Source organism: Manis pentadactyla, chromosome 5, assembly GCF_030020395.1.
Source record: "Manis pentadactyla isolate mManPen7 chromosome 5, mManPen7.hap1, whole genome shotgun sequence".
Lineage (NCBI taxonomy): Eukaryota > Metazoa > Chordata > Mammalia > Pholidota > Manidae > Manis > Manis pentadactyla.
This window is the reverse complement of record NC_080023.1, coordinates 100820686-100843390: the sequence shown is the minus strand read 5'-3', so window position 1 is coordinate 100843390 and position 22705 is coordinate 100820686. Positions and strand designations below refer to the sequence as shown.

Here is a 22705-nt window from a genome sequence, read left to right as displayed (position 1 = left end):
TTTGCTAAGATTATTACCTTCCTCAAATCATGGAGTAGGCAATGCAAGTTCAAAATATGTTTCTGGAATTCTAGGACACAGGAGAGGGTGTGCTTTGAAATCTGGGTGACACCTAGAACAGTCTGAATATGCCACATTTTTGTGATTATTTTTCTCTTAAGAAGCTCAATAATTTTGCCACTGAACACTTTTCTCATGTCCAAAGTAATTCCTGACTAATACTTTTGAAAGCATCCCATGTGCAGCTGCTGAACCCCATAGTTCAGAAGTTATACGTCAGTTTTGAACTCTTTTAACCTATTCCTCTTATGTCATTTAGTCAAGATATGGGCAAGTGCCAAGGTTTACCAGCTGGATACCTGCCTAACACACCCATTTACCATCTTCCACTCTTTTAGCCTATTCCAAATCAGTCCCCCATTCCTGATTGAAAACATTACATCCACTGAACCACTCAGTGAGCTTTCAGGATTCCATAATTTCTAATGAGCATGGGAAGAAGAATTTGGCTCACTATTAAGCAATAATATAAGACTACAACTCAGAAAGAAGTAGTTCCTTAAATCTAACATTACCAAAATGTAGCTTTTTTCACCCAATGCCTACACTTTTCAGATCTGTATTATTTTAAGGCACTCCAACATATGTTGTGGGGTTAATTAATTATACCAATTATTGAACCAATCTTACCTGCCAGAGAGGGTCTTTTTGATCAGGGAAGAGCTCAAAATACTTATAAGCCAGCTGCATTGGAGGCAGAGTCTGAAGTCGCAAATTGGTCCAGCTCTGCATGAAGTTGGCCAGGTTAACAAATGTATATAATCCCAGACGGTCATTCCCATAGTTGGACAAATGGGTCATGAAAATGCTGATCTGGAAAAGGCAAATGAATTCCATTATTTCAGTTATAAACACAAGTTACTTTAACCTTAGGGGACAGTGCAATCAGTGCCAGTTTTTTCTTAAGTAGTTTTAGCACAGGGTTTCAATTCATAATATGTTTTGAATTTTAGACATATTCCAAATACTTTCATTATATTAATGCATACTGGATGGTATTTTTTTAGCAAGTCATGATGATCATTTTTTTTCTGAGATTTTAATATATTTCATAACAAAAACGAGTCCAACTGCCTTATAGTTTTTGCAGTTAGATTGATGCCAAATAACTTATCCTAGATCTTTATACATAATGGACTCATGATATGTGAACTATTTCTAATCTGAGGCAGTAGAATCCCAGGAGGTTGGGGTTTTGTAATTCAATCTCCTTAATTTGGCTTGTAAGGTAACACTTCAAGTTAAGGGGTATAAGTAATCAATGAATTAATCATTATTAGCATTAACTGAATATCTTGTGGTTTGTATTGCTTAGAGGTCACAATGACAGAAGACTAATGACTGAATTTTTAATAAAATAACTGCTAACTATTCTCCGTCAATAACATTCTGAACCCCTTTCCTATAGTCATTAGGTCTACTATTCCCACTATCAAATACCTCCCTTAAGAAACGTTTTCAATACTTGGCTAGATAAAATCAACTCTTCCTATGGAAGCAGCTAAGCTGAAATCCATGCATTGAAAAAAAAATTTGAATTCTGTTGATTTGATTAAATTGGTCTAAAATGTAGAATGGGCATTTTCAAGGTACTGCTTTAAGTGAATATACATAAAGCTTTTGTTGATTATTGTTGACAAATGGAAATAATGCTGCATGAGTTTTTCGGTGGCAAAGAAAACCATTGTGGCATTTGTTGCTGTAGAAAAGATCATAAAAATAATTCATGTGATACTTTCCTAAAATATATAATGTCATGTGAATGAATAGTAATAATTGTTATTATAATCATAATAATGAATAAAACAGTTTTATTCATTAAGAGACTGAAAGAAATATTCAAGAAAATATATTGAAGTAAAGTGGCATATATGAAAGGCTATATTAAGATTTCATATAATGAATCAGAAAAAAATGTAGTTACAACGATGAAGAAGAGGAAACAGTGATATTCTTTATTCTAAAGAACAAATCCTGCTGGCTTTCACACTAAAAGCTTCAACTGTGATCAGACATATTTAACTGTGTTTCTATTCACCTTGTCTGAACATATATTAAATCTTAGTACTTTCACAAATATAATACCTTGAGGGTGATTTCAAAAGCTGCCATCAGATTGACACAGTCATGGACTGATAAGAATTTTATCATGTTGGGTATTTGTGAAAAATGAGCCTTAAATTTTTCTTTTTCTTTTTATCCTCCAAAACTTATTACAACAGTAGTATTGAGAGACTTAAGAAAATCATACTTAAATTTGAAAGTTCTTTTCTAATATCTGTTAGAAGCAGTCTTTCATCATTTGTTTATATGCCACATTGTTCAGTGTAGCTCAGCGACAATATCAAATGTTATTTCAAGTTGCCTTTTTATTTAGAGAAAAATTTTAATACAATCTAAAAAAGATATTAACCCAGTTACTCAGTAGCCACTCCTTAGAATTTCTTATATTTATGAAAGACATCAATAAACATATGTGTCTGTATTTTACGTGAATAACATCTGCATTGGACAGAAAATAGGAAAGTTAGAGATACTATGTGACTGTGATACTGGAATATTTGACTTCCTTTTGAATTTACTTTCCAACCTCAGAGAACAGTTTATGCTGTGACAGTTAAAGTAGAGTGTCACTTTTTTATTTACATGAGTATACAAAGCAAAAAATGCTCCTTTAGTAAAGACAGAGGCAACCCATAGTGAGTTGGGAACTAATTAATGACATTGCTTTTTCTGAAAGTTAAGCTGATTGGCAAGAATTAAGGTAATACTTAGCAGGTATGGAACTTAACCCTGTAAAAGAAAAGCTACTTAGCCTCCAGCCATGGAATCTTTCCCAGGTTTTCAATTCTATTTTTGTGTATCTACTTTAATATAATGCGAAGTGTACCGTAAGCAAAAGTACGGTTTCAGAGTGATGGTTTTGTAACACAGGTTACCTCATGACATTTTTTAGACTTTGGACTCAAGTCTGGGATTTGTTTTGTGCTTCTAAAGAAATATAATATAATTGATCAGGACATAAAATATTTCAATTTCTTTTTAAATTTTGTCTTTTTTTTTTGCTGAATCATGATATTCTCTCTACATATGGAATTTTGTATATATTTTGCTGAATATGTAACCTCTCCAAGTTTTCTTTATTACTTTTTAGTTAAGAGAGTTTGCACAACAGGCAACAGGACTGGTAAGAAGAGATATGTGAAATTGGTAAAAAATTAGCTTGCTTTACAGACAGTATTTCTCCTTTACTCTTGTTACGACCTGACAACTACAGTGTCACATTACTTCTTGGCAATTCCTCACCTGACAACAATTTCTGCATGGAATAGGAAGAAACAAAGAAGCTTGAAAAGGTTACCAGTTCAGGGAAATAGACAGGTTGACCCTTGAATGATGCAGGGGTTATGCAAGGGTTAGGAGTGCCATTCCCTGCACAGTCAAAAGTCTGCATACAACTTTTCCCCAAAACATAACCTAATAGCCTACTGTTGATTTTATGGTAATAAATGATAAAACAGGCTGGTATGTACATATATTTTATGCATCCCTGACATGACTTTTCCTTAAATTTCTTTGGTTTTTCTAGGCTATATAGTTCATCTGCAAATTTTTTCAAATTGTCTCAAATATCCAAAAAATTTCCCAATGTTGTTACTGAAAAAAAATCTGCTTATAAGTAGACCCAAGCAGTTTGAATCCATATTGTTAAGGGGTCAACTGTATTAGTCTTTCCCTAAAGATGATACCTTATCATTTTAAGAGTAGCACAAAACTGCAGGGTTTTTTTTATAGAGAATGGAATGTATCAAAATGAATTCTCTTTATTATATATGCAGAATCCAATGAGAAGGAAAATGTCAAAAGAAGTTACAATTCCATTTCTAAACAGTTTTTCCTATATGTACACTATGAATAATTAGTTGTTACTAAGAAATGCTTAAAACTCAAATACTGGAGATTGCGCCAAAGGCATGGTTTATCTAACAAGTGAGAAAAAAAGTCTTTCAAGCTTGATCCACATAGATATGTATAATAACAAGATACTTTTCTATGATTTTTTTTTGGTAAAAGATCTTTTTTGTAAAAAAAGATATTTTGTAAAAATTATAATACTAATCATTATATTCACTGGTATTTATGAGTAAGCAAATGAGATATCATTCATAAAAGAGTGGCCGAGAGAAGGATATGGAATCTTTACTCTCTCAGCCTTAGCGTCGTGAATCTAGCCTATTCCAGGTATTGGAGATACATGAATCACTACCAAGAAGAATAAGGAGTAAATCATGGGTCCTACTGCAAAAGCAGTTGACAATACAGTAATTATTCTGTGTCTTTTGAGAAGGCCAGGAGCAGGGGAGAGAAAATGGGGTATAAAAAAGTGTATTACTTATAATATTCATTACAATCTATGCCATTTATGACAATGCTGTTCAGTTCAAAACCACAAACATTTTTTTTTCAGCCTATCTGCTATATTCTCTACCTGCTTCTGGGGGTGCATATATGAAAATGATGCTCATTCTTTTAATTTTGCTTGTGAAAAAATTCAGAATTCAAAAGGCATAAAAGAGTTTACAGTTAATAAAAAGTCTCCCTCCCACCTCTATCCTTTAGCCAATCAGTTTGTTTTGTTTTGGTATCCTTCCAGGAGACCAAAGATTCAAAAGCTTCGACAAATATACAAACCACCTAGGAAATTATAAAAGTTCATGTCACTAGACCTTATACTCAGAGATTCTGATTTTCTGCATCTGGAGCGTGCCCTGGTACATACATTTTAAGGAATCATCCCTAGTTGTCCTGATGCAGGTACTGTTGGAATACAATTTGAGGAAAACTGGCCAGACCCATTGTTTGTGCCCACAGAAAAGCTTCTATTCACCAAAAGCAGTTAGTTTTTCTTTAGTGGTTCTCTGAATATATTTTAAATTCATAAATAGACTGATGTTCTAGACTTAGCCTATCTCTAGCACAAAAAACAACTTGGTAAGTACCTTTGGCCATGCCTTTTGAAGGCTTCTGTACCCCTGTCACATGTATGAGGACATACAGAAATTGCTACAAAAAGAACTTTGCCACATAGACATGTGCAATTGATTTCTAATTCCCCTTCAACCTAATTTTTTTTTTTTACCAAAGCAAAATTCTTCTCAATTTCCACATGTACATCTCAAATCCATATTACCTTATGACTTCTCTATTTGAAAGGCTACTTTTTGTGTTCATTTTTACTTTATTTCATAGCATTTAAAAGGTTGTGTGGCAGAGGACAAGCATACTGTAATTAATTTCTTTTGGGGGAAAAATAAAGAATACAGTTACTTTTATGGGGTAGTGATCAAACTGAAAGTTTTCTTTTTATTATCATGAATAGTATATAAGTCCAATTGCTGTCAGGATTGTACTCCATTACATCAGCATGTCTACTGGAAAATAAAAAATTTTGAGCAGAAGGCTATTCTAACGATGCTCTCAGTCTGAACCTCCTATTATTTCTCAGTTCAAAACCACTTTTAGTTCTCTAATAGTTCCTCATTGCCTTCTGAATTAAATAAAATTCAGGATGTCATCCTAAATTACAACATGGTCCCAGGTTACCTTTCCAATCTTACCTTCTATACCCATCCTCTGCTCAGGGGACCATTCAGTTTACCTTGCTTACTGCTCCCTGATGTTCCCTGGGCTCCCCCACCTGCATGGTTTTGCTTATGCAGTTTCTTCTCTCTAGAATACACTGTCTCACTCTTTATCTCAATACTATGTATCCAGTGTTAAGTCTACCTTTCACATTTCTCTAGGCAAATGCAATCTTTTAAAATTTGAGCACCAGAGCACTGTAATTTATTCTTTCTAACATTTTCTTACTCTGGATTGCATTATACTTTTTAAAAATACTTGTTTTATTTTTATTTTGATTGTGAGTTACTTGGGGATTGGCATGGGCCTTTCAGCTTTATTTTCTGAACTGCCTCTGGCATACGGAATGTGCCTTCAGGCAGCACCAGTAATCTTATCTGTAAAGTTGGGAAATCTAGGGTCAGTTATTTTTCAGTGTCATTCTTTCTGGTCAACCCTTAGCACCATTCAAATTATGGGCCTCCTCGATGATTAGTCCTGTCTCCTTTAACTTTATCCCCATTTGTTCTACACAGCTCTCCTTGAACTCTGACTCTCAAATCTGCATTTATTTTTTTTTATTGTCCATCTCCTACTGCTTACTGTGAAACTTCCTTCCTTTGAAAGTAAACTTTATCTTTAGATCTTTCATGTTCAGCTATACAGTAGTTAAGAAAGTGGGTTCTGCCATCTACTGGCTCTTTGATCTGAGCAAGTTATTTAAACTCTCAATACTTTAATATAGTTATCTAAAAGGAAAAAAAAGAGGTGTAATGGTATTAACTACCTCACAGGATTGTTGTGATGGTTAAACGTAATAAAAAAGCACTCCTTGGCATGTAGTAATTGCTTAATAAATAATAGCTATTTATTGTTGCTGTTGATATATTATTATTTTGGAGGAATATGTTTTCTCATTTAAATCTTCCTTCCAGAAACTTATCAACCTTATCTATACTTCTAGTCTCTTAATCCTTTCAGTTTTTCTGCATCTGTCAATGTTCATCTGATAATTTCCTCTACCAGGCAAAATTCTGTGGTCTACAATTTGAACTTCTCTCCCATTATTACCCTCAGATTCCCAAGTCATCTTTTCGGTTTTGATTGTCTGCAAATCTGAGACTTTGGATTAATATTCCATTCAGTTTCTTTATTCCTACCTATGGACTATTTATCACACTAGAGAAAAAACATATAGTGGGAGCCATTCATGTCACATAAGCACATGTTCCCCAATTTCAGTTGAATCCTCTAATTTACAGGATATTTATATTCATTCCTAATCACCTCACTTTTCAGTTCCCTTCAGTTCCACTATTTCAAATTTCATTCTCTTAAGGCCTTCTGCTCAGTCTTCATTCTCCCTAATCTCCCTAGCTAATCATCCCAGGATTGACGGTATCCTTCTCCATTTACATTTGACTTTTTTTTTCCCGTTTTACTGAGAAATAATTAACATACATCACTGTATAAGTTTAAGGCATATAGCATGATGGTTTGATTTATATATATTGTGAAATGATTAGCATAGCAGGTTCAGCTAACATCCATGTCCTCATATGGATACAATGAAAAGAAAAAGAAAAGGAGGGAAAAAATTTTTTTCTCCTTTTGATGAGAACTCTTAGTATTTACTTTCTTAACAACTTTCCTGTACATCATACAGCAGTGTTAGCTATAGTCTTCATGTTGAACATTACATCCCTAATGCTTATTTATCTAATAACTAGAAGTTTGTATCTGTTGACAACCTTCCTCCAATTCCTCATCCTCCAACCCCCAGCCTCTGGCAACCACAAGGCTGATCTCTTTTTCTTTGAGTTTGGTTTTTTTTTCCTTATAATTCCACATGTAAGTAAGATCACACAGTCTTTGTTTTTCTCTAATTTATTTCACTTAGGATAATCCTGTCAAGGTCCATGATAGGATTTCCGTGTTCATGGATGAATGATATTCCATTGTACATATTGTGGTATATATATACACACCACATCTTCTTTATCCATTCTTCTATCAAAGGACACATAGCTTGTTTCCATGTTTTGGCTATTGTAAATAATGCTGCTATGAACATGAGGGTGCAGATACCTTTTTGAGTTAGTGTTTTTACTTCCTTTGGATGTATTCCCAGAGGTGGAATTGCTGGATCATGTGATAGTTCTAGTTTTAATACTTTGATGATATTCCATACTGTTTTCCATAGGCTACACCAGTACAGTCCTACCAAGACTGCACAAGGGTTCCCTTTTCTCCACATCTATGCCAGCATTTGTTATCTTATGCCTTTTGTTGATGGCCATTCTAACAGGCATGAGGTGAGATCTCACTGTGGTTTTAATTTGCATTTCCTTAATGACTAGTAATGTTGAGCATGTTTTCATGTATCTATTGGCTTTTTGTTTATCTTCTTTGGGGAAATGACTATTCAGAACCTTTGTCCATTTTTAATTGGACTTTTTTTTTTTTTTTGCTGTTGAGTTGTATGAGTTGAGTTCTTTATATGTTTTGTATATCAACCCCTTTTTAGATATGGTTTACAAATATTTTTTACCATTTTGTAGGTTGTCTTTTCACATAGTTTATGTTTTTCTGTACAGAATGTAGTCTAACTCATTTAGTTTTTATTTTGCTTTTTGTGATTTAGGTGTTATATTAAAAAAGTCATTACCGGGACCCACGTCAAGGAGCTTTGTTCTCATATTTTCTTCTAGGAGTTTCATGGTTTCACTCCATTTTGAGTTAATTTTTGTGAGTGGTGTAAGATAGTTCAGTTTCATTCTTTTACATGTGAATATCCAATTATGCTAGCACCATTTATTGAAAAGACTGTCTTTTCTCTATTGAATATTCTTGTTTACCTTGTCAAATATTAATTGCCTGTATATGCTTGGCTTTATTTCTGGGCTATTTTGTTCCATTGGTCTACTTGTCTATTTTCTGCCAGCACCATACTCTTTTGATGACTATGGCTTTACAGTGTAGCTTAAAATCAGGAAGCATAATACCTCCTGCTTTATTCTGCTTTCTTGGGATTTCTTTAGCTATTCAGGGTCTTTTGTGGTTCCATATAAATTTTAGGTGTTTTTTTCTACTTTTGTAAAAAGTGCCACTGGAAAATTGATAGGGATTGTATTGAATCTATAGATGGTATTTGGTAGCATTGGCATTTTTAACAATATTAATTCTTCCAATTCATGAACATGCATACCTTTCCATTCATTTGTATCTTTTTTGCTATCTCTCAACAGTGTCTTGTAGTTTTCAGAATAGTGATCTTACACTTCCTTAGTAAAATTTATTTCTAAGTATTTTATTGTTTTTGATGCTCTTGTAAATGGGATCAATCCCTTTATATCTTTCCTCAGAAAATTTTGTTAGTGTATGGAAATGCTAGTGATTTTTATGTGTTCATTTGTATCCTGCAACTCTAATTCATTGATTAGATCCAACATTTTGGTTGAGTCTTGGATTTTCAATATATAAAAATCATGTCTGCAAATAGAGACAGTTTTATTTCTTCTTTTCCAATTCTAGTATCTTTTATTTAATTATCTTGCATGATTGCTTTAGCTAGAACTTCCAGTACTATATTGAATAGCAGTGGTGAGAGTGGGCACCTGTGCCTGGTTCTTAATCTTAAAGAAAAAGCTTTCATGCTTTTGCCATTGAGTATGATCTTAGCTGTAGGCCTGAAATTTATGGCTTTTATGTTGAGACATGTTCTTTCTATGTCTAATTGGTGAAGGATTTTTATCAAAAATGGATGTTGAATTTTTTTCTGCATCTATTTAGATGATCATTTGATTCTTTTATTTCATTCTATTAATGTCATGCATTGATTGATTGATGTATGTTGATCATCATATCCCAGGGATAAATCCCACTTAATCATGGTGAATGATCCCTTAATGTGCTGCTGAATTGGTTTGATAGTATTGTACTGAGAAGTTTTGCATCTATACTGATCAGGTATATTGGCCTGTCATTTTCTTTTCTAGTAGTATCCTTTTCTGCTTTTAGTATCAGGATACTGCTGGCCTTACAAAGTAGGTTTTGTAGTCCTCTTAGACTTTTTAAAGGGATTTCAGAAGGTTTGGTGTTAATTTTTCATAAATATTTGGTAAAATTCTCCAGTGAAGTCATCGGTTCTTTGGCATTTCTTTTTTGGGAAATTTTTGATCACTGACTCATTCTCCTTACTAGTAATTGGTCTATTCAGGTTTTCTATTTCTTCCTTATTCAGTCTGTAAGTTGTTCAAATAATTTTTTTCTATTTTTTTCTAAATTATCTGATTTGGGGGATATAATTTTCATAGGAGCTTCTTATAATCCTTTGAATTCAGTGGTATCAGTTGTAATGTCTCATTTTTCATTTATGATTTTGTTCATTTGGGTCCTTTCTCTTTTTTCCTTGTTCAGTCTAGCTAAGGGTTTGTCAATTTTATTTATCTTTTCAAAGAACTAACAAGAGAATTAGTTATTCTTTTCTATTGTTTTCCTGTTCCCTATTTATCTCTGCTCTAATCCTTATTATTTCTTTCCTTCTACTAACTTTGGGCTCAGTTTTTACTTTTCTAGATCCTTAAGGCATAGAGTTAGGTTGTTTTATCTTCTTAATGTAGGCATTTATTATGAACTTCCTGCCTAGAACTGCTTTTGCTACATCCCGTAAGTTCTTTTATGTTGTGTTTCCATTTCACTTGTTTCAAGAAACTTTTTATTTCCTCTTTAATTTCTTCTTTGATACATTGGTTGTTCAGGAGAATACTGTTTAATTTCCATGTGATCATGAATTTTATAGTTTCATGACACTGTGGTCAGAGAATTGCTATTTGCTAAGACTTGTTTCGTGGGCTAATATATGACTTATCCTAGACATGTTCCATGTCTGCTTGAGACGAATGTGTATTTTGCTGTTGTTGGATAGAGTGTTCTGTATATGTCTGTTAGGTTTTTTGGTCTGTAGTGTTGTTCAAATCTGCTGTTCCCTTATTGATTGTCTGGAATGATCTATCACTGTTGAAATATTAAAGTCCTCAGCTATTATTGGAAAACCATTCATTTTTTCTTTTAGATCTGGTAGTTTTTGCTTTACATATTTAGGTGCTTTGATGTTGGGTGCAAAAATATTATAATTATTATAATTGCTTGATGTGTTGACTGCTTTATCATTTATTTGACCTTCTTTGCCTCTTTTTACCATTTTTATTTTAAAGTCAGTTTGATGTAAGTATAGCTATTCATTTTTTTGGTTACCATTTGCTTGAAATGTCTTTTCTAATCCCTTCACCATCAGGCTATGAGTGTCTTTAAAACTAAAGTGAGTCTCTTGAAGGGAGCATAATGTTGGATCTTCTTAATTGTCTTATGGTTGTTTTGTAGATTCATTTTTTTTTTCTCATGTCCTGCTGGCTTTTATTGGTGTGTTTGACTGTCCTTTGCTTTCAGTATGTTTTGATTTGCTTTTTTTAAATTACTTTGATTTAAGGTATCATTGATATACAATCTTATGAAGGTTTCACATGAGCAACATTGTGCTTTCAACATTCACCCATATTATCAAGTCCCACCCCACCCCATTGCAACCACTGTCTATCAGCGTAGTAAGATGCTATAGTGTACTTTGATTTCTTTAACATAGTCTTTGTGAAATTATTATAATAATTTCCCTTGTAGTTGCCATGAGGCTTACATACAATATCTTAAACTTATGACACACTATTTTAAATGGGTAGCAACTTGACATCAATGACATTCATATATATATATTACTTTAACTTCTTCTCCCTCATATTTTGAGTTATTGCTGTTATATCTGACATGTTTCTTATATTGTGCAACTAATAACAGATTATTGTATTTAAGGTTATTTTTGCTACATTCGTTTTTTTCAACTTTTAAAATAAAGTTGTGAATTATGTACCACTATTGCCATTTTGCAGAATTGAATTATATATATATTACTATTACCAGTGGGATTTGTGCTTTTTTTCTTATGGCTATGATGTTTGTTAGAGCTCTTTTACTTCCACTCAAAGAACTCCCTGTAGCATTTGTTGTTAGGGATGTCTGGTGGTAATTATCTCCCTTGGGTTTTATTTGTTCAAGAAAGTCATTATCTCTCCTTTGTTTTTGAAGGACAGCTTCACTGGGTATAAAATTATTGGTTGACAGTTATTTTCTTTCAATTTTTGAATGTCATCTGTTCTCACCTGGCCTGGAAAGTTTCTGTTGAGAAATATGCCAGTTTTCTTACATCCACTGCATTTAACTTCTCTCTTTTCTCTTGCTGCTCTTAAAATTCTTTCTTTGTTTTTGACATTTGACAAAATTATAATGTGTCTTGGTATAGCCCTATTCAGATTCATCCTATTTGGGGTCCTTTGGGCCTCACGGGTCTGGATGTTTTTCCAGGTTTTGGACATTTTTCAGCCTTTATTGCTTTAAATATACTTTTGAACCTTTCCCTTTCCCTTTGTCTGGAATTCCCAAAATGTGAATATTGTTTCTGTTCATTGGGTCCCATAACTCCTATTGGCCTCCACACTTTTTCATTCTTTTTTTCTTTTTTCTTTTTGGGCATTTCCAATGTCCTATCTTCCAGGTTACCGATTCTTTCTTCTGCATGACTGAGTCTACTTTTGAAATTCTCTACTGAATTTTCCAGTTCAGTTACTGTATTCTCAAATATAGGATTTGGTTTTTATTTCATTTTATTTTTGATGAGTTGCTATTTCCTTGTCAAACTTCTTTCCTTCATGCATTATTTTCCTAATTTCATTTAATTGTCTGTGTTTGCTTGCAATTCCCTAAGCTTCCTTAAGATAATTATTTGAATTCTTTGACATTTCTTTAAGGTCAGTTATTGGAGTTTTACTAGTTTCCTTAGGTGGTGTCATATTTACCTGAAATTTTGTGATACTAGATTCCTTACATTTCTAGCTACTGTCCATCCCAGCCGTGTTCTTCAAAGGACCAGTCTATTGGTGCTGTCTTTACTCCTCACTTTATTTACTTTTTAAGCCTTTGTAATCTGGTTTTTGTCCCCACCACTCCACTGAAAGTTCATTTCAAAGGTGAACAATTACCTCCAAGTTACCTAATCCTATTGACACTTGGTAGTTTAAAAGTCGGCTCCATTTGACACTGCTCCATTTGACCAAATTTAAGATTTTGTTCTTCCCTGGATTTTTCAAAACTAGTTACCCCTATATCCTTCCCTGATTCCTCTTTCTCCATGTTTCCCTTAAATATCTAGTATTTTTTAGGGTGTTACTTAGTTTCCTAGGTAGTATGACATCATGATTCCCAAATCTCTAACTACTATCCATATCTTTCTCCTAAATGTCTAAGTGTCTAGTAAACACTTCTACCTGAATGTCCCACAACTATCTCACTTTAGGCATGGCTAGACTGAACTTGTTATATATTCACAGTAAAGGGCAAGTAGGCTCTAGGAAAGCAGGGAGAGTATTCATACACTTAACAGCTCCTCATTTGTTATTCAGCTGATCCAGTATTATCAATATATTCTCTTTTATAAATCTGTCTCTTCCTCTCTATCTGTATTTGTATTTGCCTGGTTCAATCTCACTTTGCATCTTTTTCTGGATTCTTTAAAATCTTTTTAACTGGTTTTTCTCCTTCCAGTGTTGTGCTTTTGTAATCTGTCCTCTACAGCAGTGCTAATAGGTATATAATGAGAACCGCAAATATAATTAGAAATTTTTAGTAGTCATATTGCAAAAAATAAAACAAGTGAAGTTAATTTTAATAATATATTTCATTTAATCCAGTATATGAAAATATTATCATTTCAGGTATATTTCAAAATATATAATTCTAATATAAAAATGAATAAGATAACTTGCATTTTTAAAATACTAAGTCTTCAAAATCTGGTGTGGTATTCTATACTTAAAATCCTTCTCATTTTAGAATAGTCACATTTTAAGTGTAGATTGGTCACATGTTGCTAGTGGATACCATACTGTATTGTGCAGCTCTATAGTCCATCATGATCTAGCCTTCTTCTTTTCTTCATATTTTTCCACTTGTCTTCTTTTATTTTTCATTCCAACAAATGCCTCCAAGCATTTTTAGATGTTGTTTCTTCTACCTAGAATAACTTCCTGTCTGTTTCCAAAGAATGACTTTCCCAGTCTTAGGTGACCTCTCCCTCTTTTGTATCTACTCTATCTTATGCCGTCTTGTAACAACTATTGAGGTAAGTTGCCTCGATTTGTTTATATTTCTCTTGCTGAGCTCAAGAGCAGGGACCACATTATAATCTTTGTGTCTATAGTTATGTGTAGAGTTCACTAAAGAACTGTTTACTGAACTTAATTTAATCGCATAATTGTCTACCAATAAGCATTTGTTGAATTGAATTGAAATGTACTGCATTATGGGTAGTCTTACTGCTTTTAAAAATTTCATGTTCAATGTAAAAAACTTGGAAATTAAAAAACACACACACATACATACACAAAAAGAAAAAGCTAAAATTGCTCCAGGTTCCACTACCTGCCCAAAGGGCATTCTATCTGTGAGTATGTGTGTACGTGTGTTATGTATATATGAGATTTACTTCTCATACACACACACACACACACACACACACACACACACACACACACACACATCTGTAAAAGTTTGCTTGTACATTTAAAAATATAACTTGATACATATTATTTCCACTTTTATATACTTAGCACTATATCTTTAGCATTTTAAGACATCATTAAAAATGCTTGTAAAACAATGTTATTTTAATGGCTACATAACAATCTGTTTTATTAATCATCACTATTTAATCAACTTTCTAATATTGGCCTTTTAGGTTTTTTATAACTTTTTACTACTGTAAATAGCCCAGTATTGGCTATAATTATTGATACATCTTGCTTTGTATCCTTGACTATGTTACTAAGATTTTTGGCGTGGGTAGAATTACTGAATCAAACACAATGGTATTTTAAAGGCTGATTTCTTATGTGTTGCCTGGCTTTGATTCAGAACTGTGGTCCAATTCCCCAGCTTCTCTTCAGCAGGGATATGAATAAGGGGAAACATGAAAGAAGCAGTAGTTTAGAGGAGTTCATGAATGGTGACACTTTATGATTGAGCTCTGAGGGATACTGCTCTCTTTAGTTCAAACCACTGCTTTTCATTCTGCATGATTTTCAGTTCCTGGGAAGTGTTATTTACATTTTGAATTAGCTCTTACTATCTAGCTTTAAATAGATAATGAGTTACAGGTGAAAGAGAAACTGTGAATGAGGAGTAACAAGGGATGTGGAAAAATGGTCTTTCATCAGATTATAGAGGGTAGAAATAATAGTTTTAGTAGCTCCAGATGAATTACTTGTGAGGATTCAATGAGATAATACATGTGAAGAGCTCAGTATGGTGTTTGATAACATTGTAGGCACCCCAAAATACATGTTACTTGAAAAAACATTCAGAAAATAATTCATTGGGTAAAATATAATATTTAGATCTGTCTTTAAATTCTTGTCCCCAAGAAAAAATTTATAATTATTAGATCTATTTCGAAGAAAGAATGTGAATATACTTTGGAGTTCATTTTGGTTCTTGCCTCATGTATAGGAAAAAATAAGTTAGTCACTCAGAACACACTTAAATTTTTTCAAAAAATCAATGTGGACTTTGAAGCTGTAGGATTGTTCTGCTATAAATGGTCATTGTCTACTCTAAATGCTATATATTATCAAATATTGTATTGGATGTAAAAATTTATTTTATCTTCTTTTAATCTCAGAGTCTAATTGTCTCCATCTGCTCTATTCATAAAAAGCAATTAATACAATTCACCTTATGGCACATTTCTTCATCTGTTCATCATACAAACTCCAAATATAATATCTGAATTCTTAAAAACCATTGTTTAACTCATACTTTAAACATGTAGGATTCATGGGATATAAACACTAAAGTAACCTTATTACTTTTTGCACTGTCCCTTTAAAATTTATTCAGTGTGGGTGGTTGTCACCTTATCTTTGGATAAAGCCTAGGGAAGACAGTATGGCCTCCCTAGTCTCTTAGATAACAGTTCTCATGTAGCCTTCAGTTGCGAACAAAGTCTTGATTTAGTATTTTAAGTCTCCTGGTCCAGAAAATAAAATCAAAACTCCAAATTTGTTGCAATATTAAATAGTTTCCTCTCTTTCAGCTGTGACCTGGTGCAGGAGAGAATCTGCAAAAGAGACTGGGAAGAGAGTTTGATTGATTCTTCCCCAGTGGGTCACTTTATTCATCTTCTTGTGTATGGAGGTTTCTGATCCCTTAGTGTTTGGGACATGGGGATGAAGGAGGGAATTATTACTTGACTGATATTGTCATAAGATGGCATATATTTAAAGCCATCTGAGACCTTTGGAGACATTCCTTCTAGGCCCACTAATGCAATTTCCTTTTCTAGGTGAGTATATCCCCCAGGCTTTTGTCAGGAGTCCTTTTGAGCAGGATCCTATTCAAAGGAGTTCCAGGATAACATTCCTACTAAGAATTCCACATCTGGGCTCTGGGACTTAGGGGTCTTTGGCCTGACTTTGGAAAAGAGGGCACATCCTTCCCAGATGACCGTTTTAACCAATCTCTCTCATGCTTTAGTTTTGCCAGTCATGAGGCAGGCCCTTGCCTAACATGTCCCTCTTCTGCAAAGAACACATACTGAGCCCTCTGATGGTTCCACCCTCACACCACAGTGGAGCTGGGCAGCAGGGCAGTCATTCAGCCCTCTGTTCTTCCATGGGTAGACAGTGGTGGAGATCATGCTCACTATACAACATAACTCCTTCCAAAAATCTTCCTCATAAAATTTCCAAGGAAGTGACTGTTTTATTCTGGATGTGGGTGAGACATTTGAAATTTTTGCATTGTGGTTACACTCACACCTCACTTTGGTGCCTAATATCTTTCATATTTTTGTGCTATTACAACTGTTTTATGCTTTAAATTACTTTTATTTTACTACCTTTTCCAATGGGAGAAAAAAGATGTCACTTTGATTTCTAAGGCTTATGTTCATTGAGTACAGTTCTTCTCCCTGGCTTGTGCTTTAGTCATCATTTAAGAATCTCAAAGGAAAGCTCAACTGCAAAATAATTTGGCAAAGGTCTTTTAGCCTTTTGAATTTTGGATTTGATAGGCTTTAAAGGAAAGCTGGAAGGGTAAATCAATTGCTCTCAATTAGGGACAGGTTTCAAAGGTACAGTGGTGAGGTCAATGTAATTTAAAACAATTTAGCTTGGAGCATTTGTCTTTTTATAACATTTATTTCTCTCATTTAATTTTTCTGGCTATATAATCAGAACTTCAAGTTCAGCCCTTTTATTACAAGCTAATAGCTGATGATCAAGTAATATTTCTGGTAGGTGCCAAGAAAAGGAATTCTCTTGATGTAATGTGTTGTCATTACTTCAGTTGCTGGCCAAATATTTACATGCCACAAGAGTGTCTCCAACTCTCACACCACCAATTTTTTATTAATTTTGCATTGTGTACCTTGGGAATGCTGTTCAGATACTGTTTCTACATTACTGTAAAAGACCCTGTTGCCATTATTTAGAGACCAGATAACAGCTGTTCTTGTTCTATTAGACAAAAAGTGACAGGCTAATGAATACAGTTGCAGTTCATGATAGATTTAAAACTGACTAATTAAGAGAAATCCTTATTTAAGTAGCATGTAGCACAAAGGTTATATTCAATTTTGCAATGAAAACATATTGTTTGTCTAGCAGAAAACATTTTGCTTCTAAGTTTTAAAACACTGCCTCCAGTGCATAAAGAAGACATAGGAAATGAAACTAAACCTCCCTAATGGTGCTTAATTTAACTGAGAACACTTGAGAGACTTAAAAAAACCTTCAAGTAAATGGACTCACATGAAAATCTGATTTCAGCTTATATGTGAATGAATTAAATTAGGTAATCACAAAGATCAGTTTCATCATCAAATGGTTTCAGTTAATTGTATTTGCTCATAAAGATGAATTCACCCTGGTAGGGGGAAAAATCAGTATACCAAACAGTGTATTTATTTTGTGAATAAAAAAAGCTAGGTTTTGAAAAGCTAGTGACTAATTTTTTTCAAGTTTCTACAATTCACAATCCGTTAGCCCTTCTAAAAAGTGATTTTTAAATTATTAAAAGATGTTGGAAGATCAATTTTGTACACAATTTCGTTTAGGGAGTTTCTTTATGTAGAGAGTAAAGACTCAAGGACAAGAAGAAACAATACTAAAGAACAAACACTCACTAGATATTCACAAAGTCACTCAGGTATATACATTCAAATAGAGGAAAAATATGAGGGCTTGAATGTACCGGCACAAGCCACATCTTACTGTTTTAATTGCAAAAAGACATTTTAAGAAATAAAGTTTGGCACAAGATAATGTACGTGGAGTAAGTAGTTCTTTCAGGACTTTGAAGGGACAAGGAGAAGACTAACTCAGATGTAAGAGTCAGCTAAGGTACTGTATAAAACTTAATGAAAGGCAAGAAACCTCGAAGGGCATTTCTGAATAGATGGGGAAATATCAGAAATATAAGAATTCCAAACCTTTATGCGTCAGCACAGCTAGAGGCCACCTACTGGCAAAGCTGCAGCTGAAGGAGCGATTTCGGCTGGAGTGAGAAGGATACCATGATGGAGGTTTCTAACTCTAAGGATACAAGGGGATCAGTTCGCAATGATTGTAATCAAACCAGACAACTCATCTATTTAAAAAAACATGTAGTAGGAGACCGCATTTGGCCTGTAATTTGTTTTTCTTGCTTTAAGTTGTAAGTCCTTTAATATAACATTTATAATCCAGTCTATAAGTAATATCATTGTGTAATGAGGAGCTACACTTTCTAAAAGTGAGTTATCGTAGGAACTAGGTACACCAGCTTGTTAAAAGAATCAGTTTATAAATGTTTCCTTTCTAAGACTGTCAGCCCTTTCATACAGTAGCAACTACTCACAACTGCACACAACAGGTACTAGGACACTTCATGAGGTTATGAAATCTGAAGTGCAGATTCAGTCTTCTACTGAAGGTCAGCATTTTCTTAGTGAATTAAAGGGAAATTCTGAAAGAGATTTGCTTGGATATTATTATTATGAATATTTTCACAATCAGGGTTTTGATAAAGGGTTTCATTAAACACCAGTGTCTAGGGAATACTGCCTGTTGAGTAAGAAAATTCACCCTATTTAGGGAGGGTACGTGGGTAACTAGGCAGGGGGGAAGAGGTTAGGATTCTCCTGTCCCATCCAGATGTGAAGACAATTTTCTATACTTTCCTAAATATCTTTTCCATTTGAAGGTGTACATAGAACTCTTTACCATGACACTCACTTTACTTTGGGTGAAGCAATAAGCCCCCAGGTGTTTTGGGGCCTTATATGTAAAGGTGGCATGATAATTATATTACCCAAAGGCTCAGGCCATAACACACAGTTTCTTAAATTCTCTTTCTGCTTAAGGCACATAGACCTATGGTCTTCTTCACACTATGTTTTAACATGGTGCAGCACGTTTCACTAGTAGGCTTTCCACAAATTTCTGTTCTTGAATGTCTAAACTCTTTCTTTATATGAGTTTGTCCTTCACTACCAACTTCTGATAAGTTATCTTTCCAACCCTATAGCTACCACTCTAACTCTAGGCCTCACTGCTTTTAAAACTTACTTTGGATAGGTAATATTGCATCATAGAAAATTCTCAGGGTGCAAGGACGTATACAGTAAAAAATTTTCTTCTTATTCTTGTCCTTCAGACAGTTCTTTTACCAAAAAGTGACAGATATCATTGGTATGTGTGCATGTTTTTCCAGAAATATTCTGTGTATACAAAAGCAGGTATATATGTATTACTCCTTTTTTATTTTTAAAACAAAATGGAAGTAAACCATGCACACATTTTATGCCTGATTTTTTAAAAAACTTAAATATTGGAAGTTGTTCAATTTAGTACATAAAGGACTTCCTCATTCTTTATGTATACATGTACTATAATTATGTTATGTGAATGTACTGTAATTTATCTAATGGCTCCTTGTAATTCTATCCTATTATGAATAACCTTGTGTATGTATCATCTCACTCATTTGCAAGTATCTAAGGATAAATTCTTGGAAGTGAGGAAGATGATATGTCCATTTGTACTGTTGATAGATATTGCCAAGTTGTCTTTCATAGAGTTGTACTAATTTACACTTATACTGGCAATGCCTAAGAGTTTAGGCCTTGTTACTTTTTGCCTGAACCAAATCCCAAAATAATCTCCTCACTTTTCTCTCAACTCTATTATATCCCAATTGCTACCACCAGAGAAATCCTCTTAAAGACTCCATTGCTTAGAAAACTACCTGTAACTCCTTATATTACATTAAATTAAGTTCTTTAACCTGGTACCCGGAATCCTTGACAAAACAGATCCACATTCATTCTTGAGTTCTATATTTTACCAAATACACTCTCTAAGGAGTAAGTTGAACTATTCTTTATTCCTCAAATGCTCCTCATGCGCTACGCCTGATATCCATTTCCTCTGTAATGAATGCTTCTTTATCTCTGTCTTTTAGGCTAAATTCTATCCATCTTTAAAGGATTATCTCAAATATCACCTACTCAAAGGTCAAAACAGATCAGCTCTTAGACTTCTGTTCTTTACTCTGCTAATAGTGTACATTTAGAATAAATAAATACTCTCTGCTGTAATCACTGATTTTTGGTTTAGATGGAATTCAAACCTTTTTGATTGCATAGTTCCCTAGTTCACAGATGACAGGAAGGAAGAGGGCAGAAGAAGCAGGATGGGTACAAGTTTTCTAGTGTGTTGTAGAGTGTAGTGGCAAGGAACACAGATATGTTGAAGCCCACATGGAGCAGTATTATATATTTGTATTCTTATCACTCATAAGAAGAACCTTATGGATGTGGACATTACGATCCCCATTTTACAGTCAGACAATAGCTAGCAAACAGCTGAGTTAGGATCTGAGCTTATTGCACTATACTGACGTATCTGGCAGAGAACAGCAGCAGGATATGGCTAATATCTTGAGCTGTATCTCCAAAGATGGAGAAAGAAAACTCTACAAACTGCTGATGTAAGAACATCAGCATCACTGACTGGAGCCATCTAATATAGAGGCAGGTGCCCTACACTCTGTGGATATCAGTGTATTACAGCACAATGAGATAAGCAAATCATGTGCAGAGTAGTCTAATTTAGAAGGCAGGGAAAGGTTTACTATATCTAGCAAGACCTCTATTCTATTTTTTAAATGACATGTAAATTCATTAACTCCATCCAGAAAGAACTCACTTATGTTGTCTGTCATGTAAACAGAGGATAAAATAGGTAGGTGTATTTGTCTTTCTCTTTGAGTTCTGTTTGCAGATGTCTGTCTGCATAAATGAAAACTTTCCTATTTATAAATGCACTGATATCACTATAAAGTGGGATGTAAGGCCTGCTCAACTCTTGAGAAATGTTAAGCACATAGAAAATAGGTGCAATGATGCATTTACAGTATTATTATTAAATTAAAAAGAAACTGAACAAAATAAGAAAACATTTCCAGAGTTAACATTTTTTTGTAGTTAACAGAGTGAACCTAAAAGGTACATTAATATAATAAGCAAGTCAATTAATTGTACACAGCTATAAAATGAGTGAATACTCAAAAACCATTAAGTTTTTGTTAACTCTAATTTCAGATTAAATGTAACATAAATAGCTGTAGTCATGTAAGAGTTAGTTCTGCTAATTTTCCCTGCCTTTCAAATGTATGAAACCCATTGCTCTTAAGCTCTAAATGTTATGCAAAAACCACTTACAAGAAGGGACAATATCTTGGAGTTTTTTGTACATATCTATACATATATGTACATTTATACCATTGCATACCCACATATATATGCACATTATAAAATTATTATAATAAACATATAATAAAATTATCATTTTAATTTTGTATTTATTGGCTTTAATTAACAGGGATTTAACATTTTTTAATAGTTAAGCAATTTGATGTTTTGATTATTTAAAGCAAGTGTTTATGGGTCTCATTTGAATTTTTTATTTCCCTCTGCTGCCCACGTCAGGCAGGTCTCCTTACTGGATCTGTCATCTGACTTGCTTATTATCATCTGTATGGCTTCCATCTTCCCTGTCTTGAATCCCCTCCTTACTTTCTCACCATTCAGGGACTTCATTGTCTATTCAACTTTTTCATTTTTCATGTTCAACTTAAACCCACCTTTTCTGGAAGACTTCCAAACTGTTCACAATGTAATGTTCACTCCATTAAAGTTCACAATGATTTTTTTCCCTTTCCAAACTGCAAGTTGATAGTAATTCACTCCCAAATTACATGTTATTTTGATTAGTCTCCATTTTTTCAGATGTTTATTTCATATCTTCTAAGGTAAAATGTAAATTTTTAAGGGAAGGGCTATAGTTTTATAAAGCTTTAGAGTTCTATGTAGTTCTTCCTAGTGGGTATCTCATATTAGAGACAATAAATATGTCTTAAGGCTGCTTTTCTCAACCAGTTTCTTGGGAGACTTCACCCTAGAGAAAATTATTTGACTGCCAATTTTCTTAATTCTCAAAAGAAGGGTACATGGCTAGTACCAAACTAGATGTATTAGAGAGAAGTGAGCTCATCACATGCCATGGATTCCTTAGGGTATTAGAGTTTAATAATCCCAGGTTGAGAAGCATGGTTTGATGAATTGACCATCATGAACACCAAAATGAAAAGCTAGATAATAAGTGACCTTTGCCATGATCATAATCTTACAATAATATGCAGTTCTCTACATAATGCTATTAGTGCTTCATATAAGGAATTATGCAAAGTAATTTAAGAAGAAATACAAGAATTTAAAATGTTAAATATATGAGCAGAGAATGACAAAGTATATAGGGATTAGGTTTACTCACAGGTTTTTTTCCTTTCAAAACTTAAATTCAACAATAATACTAGA

At 33.8% G+C, this 22705-nt stretch overlaps 1 protein-coding gene across 1 annotated transcript in view; it reads right to left on the bottom strand.

The window, feature by feature from the left end:
* NDST3 (N-deacetylase and N-sulfotransferase 3) overlaps window positions 1–22705 on the bottom strand; it is a 172712-nt gene that overhangs the window by 47179 nt on the left and 102828 nt on the right. Inside the window, exon 7 of the mRNA XM_057502571.1 lies at window positions 691–873. Within this exon, the coding sequence (XP_057358554.1) occupies window positions 691–873 (183 nt within the window). The remainder of the gene's footprint in view (window positions 1–690; window positions 874–22705) is intronic.